General features: G+C 45.1%; 2 protein-coding genes across 14 annotated transcripts in view; one reads left to right on the top strand and one right to left on the bottom strand.

The window, feature by feature from the left end:
* The window catches only part of UCHL1 (ubiquitin C-terminal hydrolase L1), a 28233-nt gene extending 11886 nt beyond the window's left edge, over positions 1-16347 (bottom strand). The window contains exons 1-7 of one of the 2 annotated variants that reach the window (XM_068278510.1): positions 16064-16347; positions 15975-15986; positions 14139-14264; positions 10393-10540; positions 7126-7211; positions 7004-7051; positions 6561-6627 (exon numbers count right to left, since the gene is read on the bottom strand). In XM_068278510.1, coding sequence (XP_068134611.1) covers positions 6561-6627; positions 7004-7051; positions 7126-7211; positions 10393-10540; positions 14139-14264; positions 15975-15986; positions 16064-16099 — 523 coding nt within the window. In that variant the 5' untranslated portion in view covers positions 16100-16347. The remainder of the gene's footprint in view (positions 1-6560; positions 6628-7003; positions 7052-7125; positions 7212-10392; positions 10541-14138; positions 14265-15974; positions 15987-16063) is intronic. The other variant, XM_068278511.1, reaches the window with a different exon arrangement.
* The window catches only part of APBB2 (amyloid beta precursor protein binding family B member 2), a 487722-nt gene continuing 484914 nt past the window's right edge, over positions 15763-18570 (top strand). For 9 of the 12 annotated variants that reach the window (XM_068278498.1, XM_068278506.1, XM_068278505.1 and 6 more), the window contains exon 1: positions 16347-16541. The gene's annotated coding sequence lies outside the window, so the exon portion shown is untranslated. Of the gene's footprint in view, positions 16037-16295; positions 16542-18570 lie in introns of those variants that run through there. The other 3 variants (XM_068278493.1, XM_068278494.1, XM_068278495.1) reach the window with 3 other exon arrangements.

Raw genomic sequence — 18570 nt, 5'->3', positions numbered from 1 at the left:
AGACCTGTCTAAATCTGTCATAAATGTAATAATTTATGATATATGCTGATGCCTTATGTTGGCAATGTTATTTTTTGTTGAAAAATCCAATAAAAATTACCTTGACTATATTAGAGTGAGAGAGTGAGATGCTGCACACAGAAAAGATCAGCACCTGCAAAAGATATGTTCCTGCCAAAGATCCGTTTCTGCAAATAGCATTCATAGTCTATGAGATCTGCAGATCACACACCTTGTTTAACCTCCCTGGCATTCAATTTCCCAATTATTTGTGCAAAAAGTGATAAAATATATTTGACATATTTCAGCAAGTTACAGGAAGAAAAATTTTAAGCAAGGGTCTAGTATACAGTGCAGGAGTGTATTGAGCTGTATGCATGTTTCACGGCATGTTTTATGGACTGATATATGTCCATACCGCTAGGGAGCTGACTTCATCTGCAGATCACACAAACTGCAGATCTGAAAATCCATCCTGGTGGATCTGATCTGCAGATGAATGTCTGTTAAACAAGGTGCATCTGAATATCTGCAGATCAGACTAAATAGACAATGCAATTTGCAGAAACGGATATTTTGCAGATACTGATCTTTTGAATGTGTACAGCATCTTTGTGTGCAGCATCTTGCAAAGATTTGTCTGATGGGGAGTTCAGCTCCATAAAATAGACTGTAGGTATGGCTCTCATACTACATGGAGGGGGTGAAATTGGTCTGATCTTTCATTTTCCAAAGACTATGGTCTGATGTGTGTATGAGCCTTTAGCCTCAGCATGGGTTTAAGACAGGTACTGTTTGACTAACATGTTCAGCTTTTATAAGGTAGTGAATACTTGTGGATATTGGTAATGCTGTAGATCAGGGGTCTCAAACTCGTGGCCCATTTGCGGCCCTCGATACAATATTTTGTGGCCTGCACCGGCAAAAGCTTTTATAGTTCGCTTCAGTGCTCCCAAGTAATCTGCCGCTAAATGAGGGCTGCAGAGCCCCCAAATCGAGGGGCAATCCACCGGCATTTCCTGGAAGGGGCAGAGATTTCAGCTTCAGCTCTGCCCCTTCCAGGAAATGCTGGCGGATTGCCCCTTGGGCGATTTGGGGGCTCTGCAGCCCTCGTTTTGCGGCGGGGACACGGTGGACTACTTGTAATGGGAGCACTGAAGCGAACTAAGGTGAAATAGGCAAAATGGTTCGCTTCAGTATGAATTTGAAATAAAAATCAATGCAAGAGACTGGGGGGGGGGGGTTAGGGGGTGTGAGCTGCTGATTGTGAAATCCCTTATGCGGCCCAGCCTCATCCTGACTTTGCCTTCTGCGGCCCCCAGGTAAATTGAGTTGACACCTGCTGTAGATGCAATTTACTTGGACTTTGCAAAGGCCTTTGACACTGTTCAACATTATTCTGGTGCAAAAGTGGAGGTTGCAAGGACTGGGGAAAGAGTGCATGGATATGGAACTGGTTAACTGACAAAACAAGTAGTGGTCAATGGATCTTATTTGAATGGGTTGACTGTTAGCAGTGGGGTCCCACAGAGGTCAGTACTGGGTCCAGTGCTCTTAAAGAGGAACTCAAGTGAAAATGCAATAAAAGTGCTTCATTTTTACAATAATAATGTATAAATGATTTAGTCAATGTTTGCTCATTGTAAAATCTTTCCTCTCCGATTTACATTGACATTACATGATATTTTACTGACAGCAACTGATATTTCAGATCTGACAAAATATTGTCAGAACTAGAAGGGATTATTGTCAGAAGAAAATGGTGAGCTTCTGAGGGGAACTGATGGCAAGGTAACTATGCAATGTTCATTTGAAGTTACATCAGGTGTTTATTTTAAATATATTTACTCAATACAGGTTCTCTTTAAGGGAAGGTTCAAGCAAAATAAAAAAAAGTTTCACTTACCTGGGACTTCTACCAGCCCCATGCAGCCATCCTGTGCCCTTGTAGTCACTCACTGCTGCTCCAGTCCCCTGCTGGCAGCTTGCCGACCTCGGAGGTCTCCAGACTGCATTGCGTACATTTAAGCATTCCCGCTAGTGCAGGAACATTAACATACATTTTTGCGAGTTACTGGTTAAATGCGTAAATTTTTACGAATTGAACCAGTAATGCGTAAAAAAAAAATGTGTTAATGTTCCTGCACTAGCGGGAACGTGTAAAATGTACGCAATGTGTCCCGACCTCTGAGGTCGGCAAGCTGCCAGCGGGGGACTGGAGCAGCAGTGAGTGACTATGAGGGCACAGGATGGCTGCATGGGGCTGGTAGAAGTCCCAGGTAAGTGAAACTTTTTTTTATTTTCCTTGAACCTTCCCTTTTAATTTATTTATGATCTAGTACATGCATTAGAAAGCAATGTTGCCATTTTTTGCAAATACAAAATTGACTCAGGAAGATAATGACACATTGCAAAAGGATCTGGGTAGGATGGCTATATGAGCACATAATGGCAGATTTATTCAATGCCAAGCCATTGCAGCTAAGGCTAATAAAATTTTAGAATGCATAAATGGTCTCACAAACCAAGGTGGTCTCACTTACCAAGGTTAGATAAACTGGTTTATTTAGTCTGGAGAAAAGTTGCCTTAAGCTGGCCACTAACGTCCAATTTCTAGTGAAAAATAGTTCGAGTGATCAGAAATTCTGATCGGATTGGTTGTAAATCTCCATTGGTGGACACAATCGATTATGAACGAGTGACAAAAATGTCGCCCGAATGAATTTTCGTCGAACGAAAATTAGGATTTTCTTGGTGGTCATGATAGGAAGCAATGATTGGTTAGATGGTGTAGTGAACGATTTTTCGTCCGATCAGAATTTGATCGCTCGAACGATTTTTTGCTAGAAATTGGACCGTTAGTGGCCAGCTTAAGAGGGGGATCTAATTAACATGAATAAATATGTCAGGGCAATATAGAAGCTTGGCAGATGAGCTTTAAGAACATCTGCACAAAGTTTTAGCCATTTAGGAAAGGGTTCTTTACAGAAAGTGATGTGGAATGCATTGCCACAGTAAGTTACTGAAAATTCTATACCTGCATTTAAAGGGGGCTTAGATGCTTGCCTTATGTTGAGCCATCCATGGCTATTACGAAGTAATCCCCAGTGATTTTATCTGATTGCCATCTGGAGTTGGGAAGGATATTCCCTTCTGGGGCCAAACTGGACCATGCCTTGTAAGGGTTTGTTTTCTTTTGGATCAACAGGGATATGTGAGGGAGCAGGCTTTCTGGTTAAACTCCAACATGTAATGGAGAACCAGGAAGGCTTATGGTATCCAGAGCCTCCCCTCCACATGTTTGTGAACAAGACCTCTCCACAACTTCATTAACCACTTCCCGACCGCCGTATTGACAATTGGCGGCCGGGAAGTGGACCCCGCAAGGACCGCCGTATAGACAAATGGCGGCGGTCCTTGTAGGGGCATGGGCGGAGCGATCGCGTCATCTGACGCGATCCTCCACCGCCTGGCTTCGCACACCTGCCGCAACATCCCACCGGCCATACGGAAGCGCCGGCGGGATGTTAACCCGACGATTGCCGCATACAAAGTGTATAATACACTTTGTAATGTTTACAAAGTGTATTATACAGGCTGCCTCCTGCCCTGGTGGTCCCAGTGTCCGAGGGACCACCAGGGCAGGCTGCAGCCACCCTAGTCTGCACCAAGCACACCGATTTTCCCCACCCCCCTGCCCCAGATTGCCCACAGCACCCATCAGACCCCCCCCCCCCCCTGCCCACCCCCCTGTTTGCACCCAATCACCCTGTCACTGCTTTTTTTTATCCCCCCTGCCCCCTACTGATCACCCCCCACACCTCAGATTCTCCTCAGACCCCCCCCCCCATGTACTGTTTGCATCTATCCCTGCTGATCACCTGTCAATCACCCATCAATCACCCCCTGTCACTGCCACCCATCAGCCCCTAACCTGCCCCTTGCGGGCAATCTGATCACCCACCCCAATAGATCGCCTGCAGATCCGACATCAGATCACCTCCCAAGTGCAGTGTTTACATCTGTTCTCTACCCTAAACACCCACTAATTAACCATCAATCACCCATCAATCACTGATACCACCTGTCACTGTTACCCATCAGATCAGACCCCAATCTGCCCCTTGTGGGCACCCAATCGCCCGCCTACACGCTCAGATTGCCCTCAGACCCCCCCTTATCAATTCGCCAGTGCAATATTTACATCTGTTGTCCCCTGTAATAACCCACTGATTACCTGTCAATCACCTGTCAATGACCTATCACCAATCACCCCCTGTCACTGCCACCTATCAATCAGCCCCTAACCTGCCCCTTGCGGGCAATCTGATCACCCACACCAATCGCCTGCAGATCAGACGTCCGATCACCTCCCAAGTGCAGTGTTTACATCTGTTCTCTACCCTAAACACCCACTGATTACCCATCACCCCCTGTCACTGCTACCTATCAGACCCCTATCTGCCCCTAGGGCACTAATCACCCGCCCACACCCTCAGAACACCCTCAGACCCCAGCCCTGATCACCTCGTCAGTACATTGCTTACATCTATTCCCCCTCTAATCACACCGAGACACCCATAAATCACCTCCTGTCACCCCCTAGCACACCTACCCATCAGATTAGGCCCTAATTTGCCCCGTGTGGGCTCCTGATCACTCGGCCAAACCCTCAGATCCCCTTCCAATCACCTCCCCAGTGCATTGATTGCATCTATTTTCCCCTCTAACCACCCCCTGAGACACCCATCAATCACCTCCTGTCACCCCCCTAGCACTCCTATCCATCAGATCAGGCCCAATACAACCTGTCATCTAAAAGGCCACCCTGTTTATGACCGGTTCCACAAAATTCGCCCCCTCATAGACCACCTGTCATAAAAAATTTGCAGATGCTTATACCCCTGAACAGTCATTTTGAGACGTTTCCAGACTACTCACGGTTTTGGGCCCGTAAAATGCCAGGTCGGTATAGGAACCCCACAAGTGACCCCGTTTTAGAAAAAAAAAAAAAAGACACCAAGGTATTCTGTTAGGTGTATGACGAGTTCATAGATTTTATTTTTTGTCAAAAGTTAGCGGAAATTGATTTTTATAGTTTTTTCACAAAGTGTCATTTTTCAGTAACTTGTGACAAAAAATAAATTCTATGAACTCGCCATAGACCTAACGGATTACCTTGGGGTGTCTTTTCTCAAATGGGGTCACTTGTGGGGTTCCTATACTGCCCTGGCATTTTAGGGCCCCTAAACCGTGAGTAGTCTTGAAACCAAATGTCACAAAATGACATGTGAAATCCTAAAGGTACTCATTGGACTTTGGGCCCCTTAGCGCAGTTAGGGTGCAAAAAAGTGCCACACGTGGTATCACTGTACTCAAGAGAAGTAGTATAATGTGTTTTGGGGTGTATTTTTACACATACCCATGCTGAGTGGGAGAAAGATCTGTGTCAGAAAAAAAAAAAAAATTAAAAAATTGTCATTTACAGAGATCTTTCTCCCACCCAGCATCGGTATGTGTAAAAATACACCCCAAAACACATTATACTACTTCTCCTGAGTACGGCAATACCACATGAGTGGCACTTTTTTGCAGCCTAACTGCGCTAAGGGGCCCAAAGTTCAATGAGCACCTTTAGGCTTTACAGGGGTACTTAAAATTAGCACCCCCCAAAATGTGAGGACAGTAAACACCCCACAAATGACCCCATTTTGGAAAGTAGACACTTCAAGGTATTCAGAGAGGGGCATGGTGAGTCCGTGGCAAATTTTATTTTTTTTTGTCGCAAGTCTATGAACTCACTATGCCGCTCAGTGAATACTTTGGGATGTCTTCTTTCCAAAATGGTCATTTGGGGGGCATTTATACTATCCTGGAATTCTAGCCCCTCATGAAACATGTCAGGTGGTCAGAAAAGTCATAGATGCTTGAAAATGGGAAAATTCACTTTTTGCACCATAGTTTGTAAACGCTATAACTTTTACCCAAACCAATAAATATACACTGAATGGGTTTTTTTTTTTTAATCAAAAACATGTTTGTCCACATTTTTCACGCTGCATGTATACAGAAATTTTACTTGGTATTTGAAAAATGTCAGCACAGAAAGTTAAAATTTTTTTTGCCAAAATTCATGTCTTTTTTGATGAATATAATAAAAAGTAAAAATCGCAGGAGCAATCAAATAGCACCAAAAGAAAGCTTTATTAGTGACAAGAAAAGGAGCCAAAATTCATTTAGGTGGTAGGTTGTATGAGCGAGCAATAAACCGTGAAAGCTGCAGTGGTCTGAATGGAAAAAAAGTGGCCGGTCCTTAAGGGGAGGTAAAGCCCACGGTCCTCAAGTGGTTAAGAGTAGAATACAAAGAAACAGTGTTGTGGCAGAGACCAATGAAAAGCAAATTTTCCAAGTTTAACCAAGCCTTAAACTGTATGGTATTTACAGCACAGCCAATCAAATTCATTTCATTTGTTGTAAGCTGCTTAAGTTAACACAAGTAAAAAATTAGCATGTGACTGGTATGCTAGAGCAATTCATGCAGTAGTTTTGGAGGCACTTACCAAACTCATGAAGGTGACCATCCACAATGGTGAACAGTACTACATGGAAGTGTGTATTTCCATCTGGCTGCAGAAGCAGAAACATTGTCAGTGACATCTAGTAAAACAAGTATATCTGCCAGTATAAGTGTTACAGGGCCTTTTGAATACAAAGTCAAAGCATGCGATTCAGTCTGATGGGTTTATGTGGAATCTGGCTGCAAATGAAATTCTAGCATATGGTTATGGAAACTGTCCATCAGTTTGTTTTTTTCTTCTTCCTCAACCTGGTTGCAACGTGTTGAGAAGACACCTCAACATGTTGCAACCAGGTTGAAGAAGAACAAATTGATGGGCCATTTCCATATGCTAGAGTTTCATCTATCATGCAGTAACCTACAAAGCACAACACAATGGTCCTTGGTAAAGATCAGCCAAGTCTGGTACACTATTCTGTAACTTACCCTGCACAGAGTTTCAGATGCAATAGTATTGTGGTCGATCACCAAATTCTGGAACAGAAGGAGATTTACATTCAGAACCTCATTATGCCATACAATACAAAGTGACTAGTGCAGATGTTTACCTTGAATGTCGGCAGGTGTCGTGCCCTTTCTTCAGGAGTGTAGTTACCAGTTTTATCAATAAATTCTTTTAGAGTAGAATTAGGACCTGAACGGAAGATTTAGAACTAGTAAACAAAGTGCCTTCAGTGGAAATCGCATGATATAGATATATGAGAAAGAAACAGGTATGCAGCCAAGCTTGTCAGAAAGAACTGATGATACGCATGCTTGCTTTGGGTCTATGGCTTAATAGAAGCAGGGGATTAGCAAGACAGCCAGGTATAGGCTTCTAGCCATAGCAAGACAGCCAGGTATAGCAGTGTTCTCCCCAGAGCCTATTAGCCGGGCGGTGCGCCCGGCTGGTCTCAGCTTCCCGCCCGCCTGTGGTTACAGCGTGCATCAGATTTTCTTCCTCCACATTCAATGCAGTGTGCAGCGGCTGTGTTATTGGAGCCAGCCGCTGTCACTTACACTATCTCCGCCCTCTCCTCAGCTCCTGCATATCCGTGATGTAGAGGGGCGGGGAGAGTCTGGTAACTGAAGTTACACAGGCACCGCGGGAACTTCAAAGGAAGAAGCCAGAGCTATTGAATCCCGATCTGCATGACTAGTGCGGACGGGCTCTCCTCCTCCAGCCAGTCTTCACATGACAGCAAACTTCCCAGAATGTGCTCCAGCCTCACAGGTCAGAAGTCAGAGCACACTGAAGAGTGTGGATCAGCGCAGCATTGCAGGGCAGATGGTTATCTGTTAATCCCTGGTAAGGTGGTGACTGATAGCCATTAGCTGCCTCTGCATGCTGTGCCTGGTGTAGCTTCATCTCTATGGCATGCCCCCCTTTCAGATGCACTTTGTTGTTGGGAGGAGAGGAGATAGACATTTTTACAACTACTATATTGCTGTCCTTCCCCCAACTGCTCTGCTCAGAGATGTTACATTGATGTAAACCTGTCTGCAGACCTTCTGCAGTGTGCTGTGCAAGTTACAGGATCTGTGAGAGTGCTGTATTCTTACTTGTATTGCATTCATGTTTAGAAGGTAGTACTGCTTGCAGTCCTCTCCTCTGACCCACACATTGTTTTTTTGTTTTTGTTATTGCCCTGCCCTCCCCCCCCCCCCCCCCCCCCCCTTTTTCCACACTGGTATACATATGTTTTCTTCTACCTTTAGTCTGTCTCTCCCTCACACATTTCCCTATGTCTCACACACTTTCCTCCTTGTTTTTTCTTTCCTATTCCCCCCCCCCCCCCATAGTACATGCTGTTTACCACATAGACAAGCAACAAGCATGTGTACATCATGCGAGATCATCCAGTGTAACTTCCCCATCAGTAGTTCCCAGTGTGTTTCCTACTTACCCACTTCCTCATTCAAAAGCACCCAGCATGATCCACCTACACTCCTTCCTACCAAGTAGCACCCAACACGATCCACCCTGCCCCCACCTAGTAGTGGCTCCCAGCGTCACCCTCCAACTCCACCCAACGTGACCTTACTTCCCCACCCGGCTACATTTTCATGCCACCCGGATGGTAAGAAATTCTGGGGAGAACACTGTATAGGCTTCTAGCCATAGAACATGTCACTATTTTTTTTTCTTTTTAAAGCGGACAATACAAGTTTGTGATTCATCGAATGCATTAAAAGGGTACAAAAAAAAAAAAAAAAAAAAAGCGCACCAACTTAGTGACTTCATAAAGAGAAAAAAAAAAGTGGGTGTCCATGTGAGAAGTACCATCTTGTTCTCAGCTATATCACTCTGTATTGCTCACTGCATGTCAGGATTTTGATAAAGAAAACAGCCCTTTAAATTGAGCATGCTGGAATTCCTCAGGATGCAGAGGAGAGATAGACGGGTGATGCTATTAGCACCAAGGGTGTTTAGGTCATGAACTGAAAGATAGCTTCTAACACTAAGGTAGTTCAGTGTCAACTGAGCAGAGAATTATAGGGACAAAAAGTTATTAGCAGACTTGCATCAGATATTGTAAGATTGCTCACTGCTCTGCATTTCCTAATAAAAAAAAAAAAAAAAAAAAAAATATGATAAACCCTCCCAGTCCTTCCCACAATGCACCATGTTTTAAGGTTTCACAATACAGCAGCTTTGCAAATTTTACCATAGGTGATCACATACCTCATTGACTTTACTGATTGCACACTGCTCAAAACCCACATTTTGTGATTTTAAATTACTGCTAGTGGTTGATCTACTGTAGAATGTTAACTGCGCACAGCTTTATGAACAAAGACAAGGTGCATGGTTTACAGAATACATTTGTCAGACTACTTATCCACCTCCAACAGCACTAAGTACAGTCACCCTTGGATGTGTTCAATTGCACCTCCCCCCCCATGCACATGCTCAGTCATGTTGGGGAGGAGGGGAGAGCAGCCGGGCACACGGCTAATTAATATTCACTGCACTCAGTGACGTGCAGTGTTTACTTCCTGGAGCGGCCGCTCTGTGCGGCGATTGGCCAGGCGGGAGCACATGATGCCGCATGCGTCCAAGAGTACGCATCATGGACGCCAGAGTGAGCTGCACAAAGCGGCTCACTCAGACGTCCACACCAAAGAGCACCAGGCTTGCGTTAGGGGCACGTTATGTGCCCTATAACGTCCCCTAAATGCAACGTCCTGGTGTATAACTAGCCTTAAAGAGAATGACAATACTCAGCACACAGGCCAGAGGAAGCAGCTGTGGCTGTGAAATGCATTGTCAATTTGGCCTTAAATAAAAATGAGAAGCAGCTATATCGCTGCCTTACACACGTGATCTTGACTCCTTTGAGGTAGGAATTTTTTGTATTACCGACTACTGTTCTATACCATAACACAGGTGCCTCCCACCCCTCAGTGATTTCCATACCTTCCTAGGGAAGTGCACATGTGGAAAATCTGTACTTTTTGGAGCTGTGACCTAACTCATTGCCTCAAGCAAGGCAGAGTGAGGACAGTACTTCCTTACATGCTAGCCGAGTGGTTGCTCAGTATAAGCAACCCAATTGGGAGTATAACGTCACATATATTCTGGTGTCCCTTTAATACATTAAATCGGGCTCCCAGTGCCTTTGTTTTCCACAAGAATCTGCCCTTTCTAGATGGGCAACCCGCCTCTAATGCTAGGTAGACACACACACACACCATACAATTGTTAGATTTTTCCCAACCTGCTGGAAAACATATCTGGCAGGTAAATCAACAGAAGATTGCATGGTGTCTACCTAGCGTTAAAAGTGAATAACCCAATCTGTTTTACACTTAATTGCAAAGCTGCAACTCACCAAAAGAAAACAGGGTTAGGTTGTTGGCCACAGTGTGGATCACTGCATTAATTACACAAGAGTTTTCAAGGGTTTGTTTTATAAAATACGCATTCTTTGGCTCTTTATCCTTATTTTCCTCAGCTTGTTTTTTCCTGAATTCTTCATGCTGTGAAGACAGAAAGCAAATCATTTTCCACATGGCATCTACTCAGCACTAAGATGCAAAATACCACCACAAAACAGGAGAATAGGCTGGTCAATTCTATGACAATTAGATTCAGCTGGGAAATTAGTCAAATGCAGTTGATTCACTCAGTTTTAGGCCTTTATGCTGGGAATAGTTATTTTTTTCCCCGCTGATTAGATGGTTCGATAGATTGCCGACATGTCTGATCTCCCTTTTTTGATTCTTTTTCTGCTCGATTTCTGATAGAAGTGAATGGAAAGGAGAACGAGGGGAAGATAACAGGCAAAACGATTGAGCAGAAATGAACTGTAATCCCAGCATAAATCTGCTAGCCATCTCCAGTTGTGAGTTCCATTAGGCATTGTGTCTGGTCTTTAGTTGTAGGAAACCAGCGCTGCTGTTCCAGCTATTGTGAAGAGGACACCATTCATGCATTTTTATAACTAGCAATTAGGTTACATCAGTTACATGCAAATTAAGTGGATGCAGGATTTTGCAAATGTATGCAGCTTGAAAGCAAAAATTATAATTCTACTTTGGCAGGGTTTGGAAAGGGCATAAGCCTGAAGCAACTTTAATTCACATCTTATGGACCACTCATGAGAGAACTGGTTACTGGCAAGTTTCTTTCTATAATTTGAGAAGTTAAAGCCATTTTAGGGTCCCTTTAGGTCCTGTTATCACTCAGGCGATTTAGCAGGAGTTTACTAGTTGCTGGCACAATGTTAACTAAATGGTAGTGATCTAACTGCCACAATTGCTGGCGATTCAGTGATAAGACACATTACCTGCAGCATTTTCTTGCCATTTTAGAGTAATTGCTCAAAAATTTACTGAAATGCATGCATAACTCGTGTTAAAAAAAATCTGTGCAATTGTGAATGGGCTCTTACACGATCAGATGTAACTGAAGGGACAACTGATGTGCAGTCCAGTGTCAAAGTCTCCCTATGGCCCCTTTCACACATGCTAAAAATTTAAGCTTCACAAAAATTAAACACTGACCTTGCTTTTTTTAATATGCTGTGCTTTGAAAGTCAAAGCACCATCTGCCCCTTAAGCGCCCTAGCTGTAATGCAGAGCTTGCACATGGAGGAAGTGTCTGTACTTCCTCCTCTCTGCCCATCATCAGGAACGCCCTCTCCACTCACTGCTAATAGTTCCTATCTGCACAGAGTGCTGGGGGCTGTGATATGCAGTTCGGAACTATTAGCAGCAAATGGAGGGGGCATTTCTGATGACAGGAGGAAGTACTGACACTTCCTCCCCAATCATCATCAATATTCTGCTCAAGTCAAATATTTCAGCTAAGCAGAATGGGGGATGCTAAAGGGAGGGGAAGGTGCTGTGATTTAATGGCACAGCAAACAGGTTATTGTGAGGCCAGGGGTACTTTAACCCTCCATGGCAGGAACTGAGCTCTGGCTGTGCTTTGGGAGCTAGAAGCGGTAAGGCCAAGCTCAGTTTGGCTTCTACCACCATGTGCATTCATTTCCTGTGCACAATCAGCACTGCACAGCAGGACCCAGGGTTTCCCCCCTGGCTGTCCTGTTTCTTTGGCTGCTAGGATCCCCATGTCCACACTATTCTTCCAGGGAACCCGGCAGCTAGTCAAATTTTTAAAGTGGACCTGCTCAGGGAAGAACAGAAATACACCATTTGATTGATAGAACTTGTTCATGCCTAGAAGACTTGGTTCTGTCCATAAAACCAACTTAAGATTGGGATCTAAGTTATATTAACCTTTATTTTGTGTAATGGAGTTAGAGTTTAATAAAGCTCAGATTTGCAAAAGTTTTGGAAGTTATCCTTTTGTTCATTGAGCTACTGCAGTGTTCTCCCCAGGCTGTTTTAGGCAGGTGCTTCACCCAGCTAGTTTTGGTGAGCACCCAGCTGTCATGCCTCCTATTCTTTAAGCAGAGTTGCACACAGAAGCACCGACCCTGCATGCTCTCATCTCGCCCCACCCGGCTACTTTTTTTTATGCCACCCGGCTGGAAAAACAATTTCTGGAGAACACTGATATTTGTACTTTTTAAGGGGTGTATTCATTTATGCTGAGCACTAATATAATGTAGTTTAGCATGTCTAATTCCTCATTTGTCTCTAATCACAAGTTGTAATTTGATCTCTCCCATGTCACCTAATGGTCATGGCAGATAAGTTCATTTGAAAGCACAACATGTTAATAGCCATTTGGTTCTAAACTGCTTCTGAGCCAAATACTTATGCCTCACTTGAATTTTGCCTGCCTTGTACAGTTTCATTTAATAACTTTTGATTCAAATTTTGGAGTTATGACTTAATTGGAGGCCTAAAGTTCTTGAGGTTAGCTTATATGGGGCTTCTAACAGTGCCCTGTGCCCACACAGTCACTCACCAATGCTCCAGTCCCCACCTCTGTAATTTGCGACTTTAAAGTTGGAAAACCCACTGCGCCTGCACGGCGGCACCCTCAGTCCTGCTGACTTCACCAAGAGTATTGCACAGGCCCAGTTGCTCCTGGTGAAGTCAGCAAGGACAAGGGCAGAGGCACAGTGGTTTTTAGACTTTAGTTGGAAATTCCAGTAGTTGGAAATTCCAGAAGTGAACCAGAGGCGGGGATTGGGGCATCAGTGAGTGGCTGCATGGGCACAGGATGTCTGCAGGGGACCATTAGAAGTCCCAGGTAAGTTCAACTCTTCCCCACAGTAGTCCTTTAACGGGAACCTTACCTGGGCTTCCCCAAGCCCCCTGCAGCCATACTATGCCCTTGCAACACCACATCTTCACCTTCCCCGTCAATTGAGTCATGCACAGTATGCTTGCGCTGGACGGCAGGGAAGGCAAAGAGGATGCGTTGCTGGAGCACCAACTGTCAGTCGGCCGTAAACAAAACTAAGCCACAGCTTAGTTTTGTTTGAGGACCCGAGAAGCTGTGAGGGCACAGGACAGCTGCAGGGGGCTTGGGGAAGCGCCAAGTGAAACATTCCCTCCTCCCCCCCAGAGTTATGGTTCCCTTTACGCAGCTCAGTGTTTGCTCCCATTTGCACTAAATATGGTTTTGGGAAACATTTGCTCATTAAGGGGGAGCAGGCAGGGACTTTGCATTCCTTTTGCTGCATGGAAGCAACCCCACATTTTAGTAGAATCAACTCTGCCAATCTCAGGTGTGTTTTTTTTTTACACGAGTGGGAACAGAAGAAAAAAAAATTCTGCTTTACAAACTGCAGTAAGGTTTGTTCACTTAAAGCCATTGTGCACTTAAAAACCTGTTCCTGGATGTGTGCCTTATGCTGGAAACACAGGTACGTTTTGTACCGTGTAATCGACCCGCTGATGGCTTGATTGATAATTTGACGTGTCCGATGACCCACCAGATCAATTCTGTGCTCGATACCAATGGGCAGAACAAAAAAAAAAATATATATGAGCCGAACATAAGTGCCCACAGGGATGAGCGGGAATCGATTTGGGCGCCCACCATAACCGAGCCAGCAGCTCGATTACATGGTACAAAATGTACCATGTATTTCCAGCAAAGGATGCTTATTTTGTAACAGAAAAGATTTATGAAATAAGGTGACAGTCACTCTACCCGTGGTGATAGTGGAAAGGCAAAAAGCACAGCATGGACTTGGCCAGTAACGGTCTTAAGAGATTCATCGTCAAAACCCACGAAATCCGTATATGTAGGACCAGATACTCCACATTTGTTATGTAACTACAGAAAAAAAAAGTTGGAATAAAAGTTTGCAGGTTAGAGACATGCACAGAGCAAACATGCTTCACACCTGAAATGCCAGCACTAATGATCAAGTCAGTGACCGCAACAAAGGAGTATGCCCACTGGCTGGACAGAGCTAAGGTTACACTGCAGCAGCCCTTCCCATCAGCCGTTACACAAAACCCATGAATCAGCTTATTTCAGTATTCAATCTTAGCTAAGGGCAATCAAACCCCAATCAATCATGTCACACCTAAAAAAGTGATACCTACCACAGAAAGTTTTGTTATTGAAGCCTAACATTATAGAACCTATCACTTTAAAAACCACACCATACATACAAATCTCATCAGCTAATATTCAGACACATCTGCAGGCCTAACATTCACAATGACACTTGAGCGTCATTCTGACATTTTAAAAACAGCAATACTATTGGCCATCTTCTAATCCTATACTAGTAGATTTCAGGGCAAGTTTCTAATTTGTACAGATCACAATAAAACTCCTAGTTTTGTGTACAGGAACCAGATTTCTCAGGGCCTGAAACAATTACTAATGTTTAATTAGAATCAAAGCAACATTAAACAGCTTTAGCATGCAATTCCCATGGCATCAGTAACTAACAATAATTACAGTTAATGCCCATGCTGACAACTATACAGCAAAGAAAAGCTAGATAATCAAACAAACCACACACCCTTCCACATCAAATCTTACCAGACAATTAAACATACATGACATGCTAGCCTGATTCATATTTACTGGCAGTAAATATGCTTTCTTTTAAGTTAAAAAAAAGCCCTCCAAGGGTAACCTGAAGGGGGGACTACAGCAAAAACCTAAAATTTAAAATATGTGCAAACATACAAATAAGTATATTTCTTCCAGAGTAAAATGAGCCATAAATTAATTTTTCTCCTAAAAGGCTGTCACTTACAGTAGGTAGTAGAAATCTGACAGAAGTGACAGGTTTTGGACTAGTCCATCTCTTCATAGGGGGATTCTCAGCAAGGCTTTTATTCTTTATAAATCTACTCAAAAAAAAAAAGAAAAAAAAACGACTAACACAAGGATGCTGGACAGCTTCCCTGCTCACTACACAGTTTTTTGGCAGTTAAATGGAGCAACTGCCATAAGTGCTTTTGAAAATAAATAAATCCCTGAGAATTACCTATAAAGAGATGGACTAGTCCAAAACTTGTCACTTCTGTCAGATGTCTACAACCTATTGTACCAGCAACATAGGAAAAAAGTAACTTATGGCTCATTTTACTCTGGAAAAAATGTACTTATTTCTATGTTTGCACATATTTTAAATCTTACAGTTTTTCACTGTAGTGCTCCTTGAAATTCATCCTATATTAACAGGATATTCTCCAGGATTCAGAGAATCCAGCACATCATTCCTATTCCTGGATGATCCTGAATGCTAAAAACATGAGTATTTGCAGCAGTAAGTGATGGAGAAGCGTGGCAGCTGTGGCAGCACACAGGCTCAGCAATGGCTGCCTGGAGGAGTCCAGCAGCGTGCTGGGCATCGGGGAGTTCACTATGGAGAGGGACCACGCCCTAGCCCGTCTCCGGGATGAGGCCATTGTCACCATGGCAGGCAATAGAAATCCTCCCTGACAGCAAGCAGAAAGATGCTCCGCGCCTGAAGCCCACAGACATAGCAGCCGCCGGCGCCGCCCACTTCACACTCACTTTGTTCAGACACTGTGGAGAGAAAGAAAGCGAGTGAGTCACGCATAGAGGAGAGGCGGCAGGTAGGCATAATGACAGGTCCAACTTACCTCAGGGATCACCTCTATCGGCATTAGCAGACTCATCGTTCCAAGCAATTCCCCGTCACTAAACTACCACACAGGAGAGCAGAAGCACAATGATGACTGTAGGGAGCCGCCTTGATTGCTTTTATATGGCCGGTCAGGTACCATCTACATAACGGGAGAGGGGGAGGGCGGGGCGATCAGCTGGTACCGGTTATGGAAGATTGCTTGAGAATCCCCCTCGGTGTGAGATGAGGCGCCCCAGCAGTGGGGTTGCTGCACGGGCGGGCGGTGGTTGGCGTCAGGTGCAGAATCAGTGAGTGAGATGATGATGATGCTATTGGCGGCTGTCGGACGGATTTGGAAGTGCGCAACATGTTGTAAAACTCGTGACGCCGGATCGCAGAGATGGAAAGCTGGCTGCTGCTGGACAGAACATTCCATGTGCTGGAGGTGGACGGGCAGCATGACGGTGCACTAATCGCTCATAGGCTGCTGAGCTGTAAAAAGAAGTCTTCACTTTTTTATCTCTAAATCTGCAGAAAAATTGTTGTCTAGTTCTATTTGGTGACCTATAGGGCTCATTCACAGTGTTCACACACGCGACCGATAGGACGCTTGCAAGCTCTTTGGAACGCAGGGCGGACAGAGGAATTATGGATAAATAACCCCTTCTATCCCTGCCGCACACCTGCGCCAAATTTGAATCACTGGGCCCGTTTCCACTACTGATGCGAATGCAGCTACCTAGCCGCATCGCATCACTTCCGCCGCCGGCCGCATCACTTCTGCATTCTCCGATGTGGAAGTGTATTGGAGGAGATGGGACGCGGCTGCGGGCGGATGCGGCCATGTGAGAATCTGCAGCATGCTGCAGATTCTCGGATCGCTCCGCTCCACGCAACATGCACGCAGTGGAAACTCTTCCATTGCCGTGAATGTGTTTCAGGATACCTGCTCCTATTGGAAACGGACCCTATGAGTGATTGCATCAGGTGAGCATCCCTGAGGGGCACCTCTAGCGCGTACATTTGAATACGGCGCTGGTAGACTTGGGCGCAGGATCCAGCTGTTAAATGGCTGGTCCTGCTTCTGCACAAGTCCGGGGCGTTTTAATTACTATTCCCCCTCCAGGCCGACATGGATAGTGGGGGAATGAAATAATTCGGCTTCCAGCGATTGCTGGAGGCCGAATTATTGTGTTTTTTAAACAACTTCGGCTCCGTCTTCTGACGGAGCCGACCTTCCTCACTGAGCGCCGCTATAGACTGATTCCTATTACAGTCTATGGCGGCGCTGGCTGCGCCCAAAGCTAGCAGCGCTGAAAAGCACTGCTCCGACCTCTAGCTACCTAATACTGAGGAGAGGTCTGGCATACATTCGAAGATTATGGGGAGATTCGACCAAGAGACAAATTTGTCTCTAATCGAATCTGCCCATACACTACAGACCGATTCCTGTCCGATTTCAGCATGAAATCATCAGGGAATCGGCTGAGCCGCCGCGTCCGCCCCGCCGCTGCAATGTATAAATGTATGCAGTGTGTGTGCATTTATATATTACCTGTCCGCTGTTGGCCTCCACGCGGTGACCGTCCATCTCGCCGGGCAAGCCGCATACACGCTAGCGGCGTATAGCGCCTGACGTCAGACGCTATGTGCCGCCGGTGTGTATGCGGAACCCAGCGAGATGGACGGAAACCGCGTGGAGGCAACACCGGACTGGTAATGTATAAATACACACACACTGCATACATTTATAGATTGCAGCGGTGGTTTTGTCGTCGCTCGTTCGCTATTTGGCCGCCGTACCGCTGCGCACCCGACTAACCAACCTCGACCCGAAATTTTCCAGCATGCGCGATCGACCGCGCGGCCAATTTCTGTCCCAAAATTGGTCACTTTGTCGGTCGGGTATGCACTTGGCAGCACCAATTTTCATCCAGTTCAATTATAATCAAATTGGATGGTCGATTGGTTGGTCGGCAAATGTATGGGCCCCTTAATACTAAGGGACATCTGTAGCTACCTATGACAGGCAAGGGAAGTAAGGGAGGAGTGACAGTTGGGGCAGCCAGCATACTTGTGGTGCGGTTAATGGGGGTATCATGGAGAGTGAAGTCTAAGGTGGCAGGATATCTGTGCCTTTAGGCTCCTGTGATGTAAATATGGCCCCACTGCAACACCCAATTTTGAACAGGGTCTAATGCAGTGGTTCCCAACCTTTTATGACGTATCGCCCCTTAGGAAGACGACTCACCCCTGTCGCCCCCCTTCTCTTAGTACGGTATACCCTTACGCCAGGTGGTGGTGCCAGTGGAGGGGGTAGCACTGTGACCTTGCCAGCTAAAAATAGCCGGTGACTCAACTACTTTGCGCCAATTCCCTTACCGGTGCAATGTCAGCTATTGCAGCCCCGCACGTTGTGCAGCCCCGCATGCGCAGTAGGAGCCTGCGTCCCATTAAATTGTGCAGCCACGTAAAACGTCCTAAATATCTCCGCTTCCGCGCCACGTACACTCTCAAAAATTT

Source organism: Hyperolius riggenbachi, chromosome 1 (assembly GCF_040937935.1).
Source record: "Hyperolius riggenbachi isolate aHypRig1 chromosome 1, aHypRig1.pri, whole genome shotgun sequence".
Taxonomy (NCBI): Eukaryota; Metazoa; Chordata; class Amphibia; order Anura; family Hyperoliidae; genus Hyperolius; species Hyperolius riggenbachi.
The sequence above is the reverse complement of the archived record's forward strand: the minus strand, read 5'-3'. Positions and strand labels throughout refer to the sequence as shown.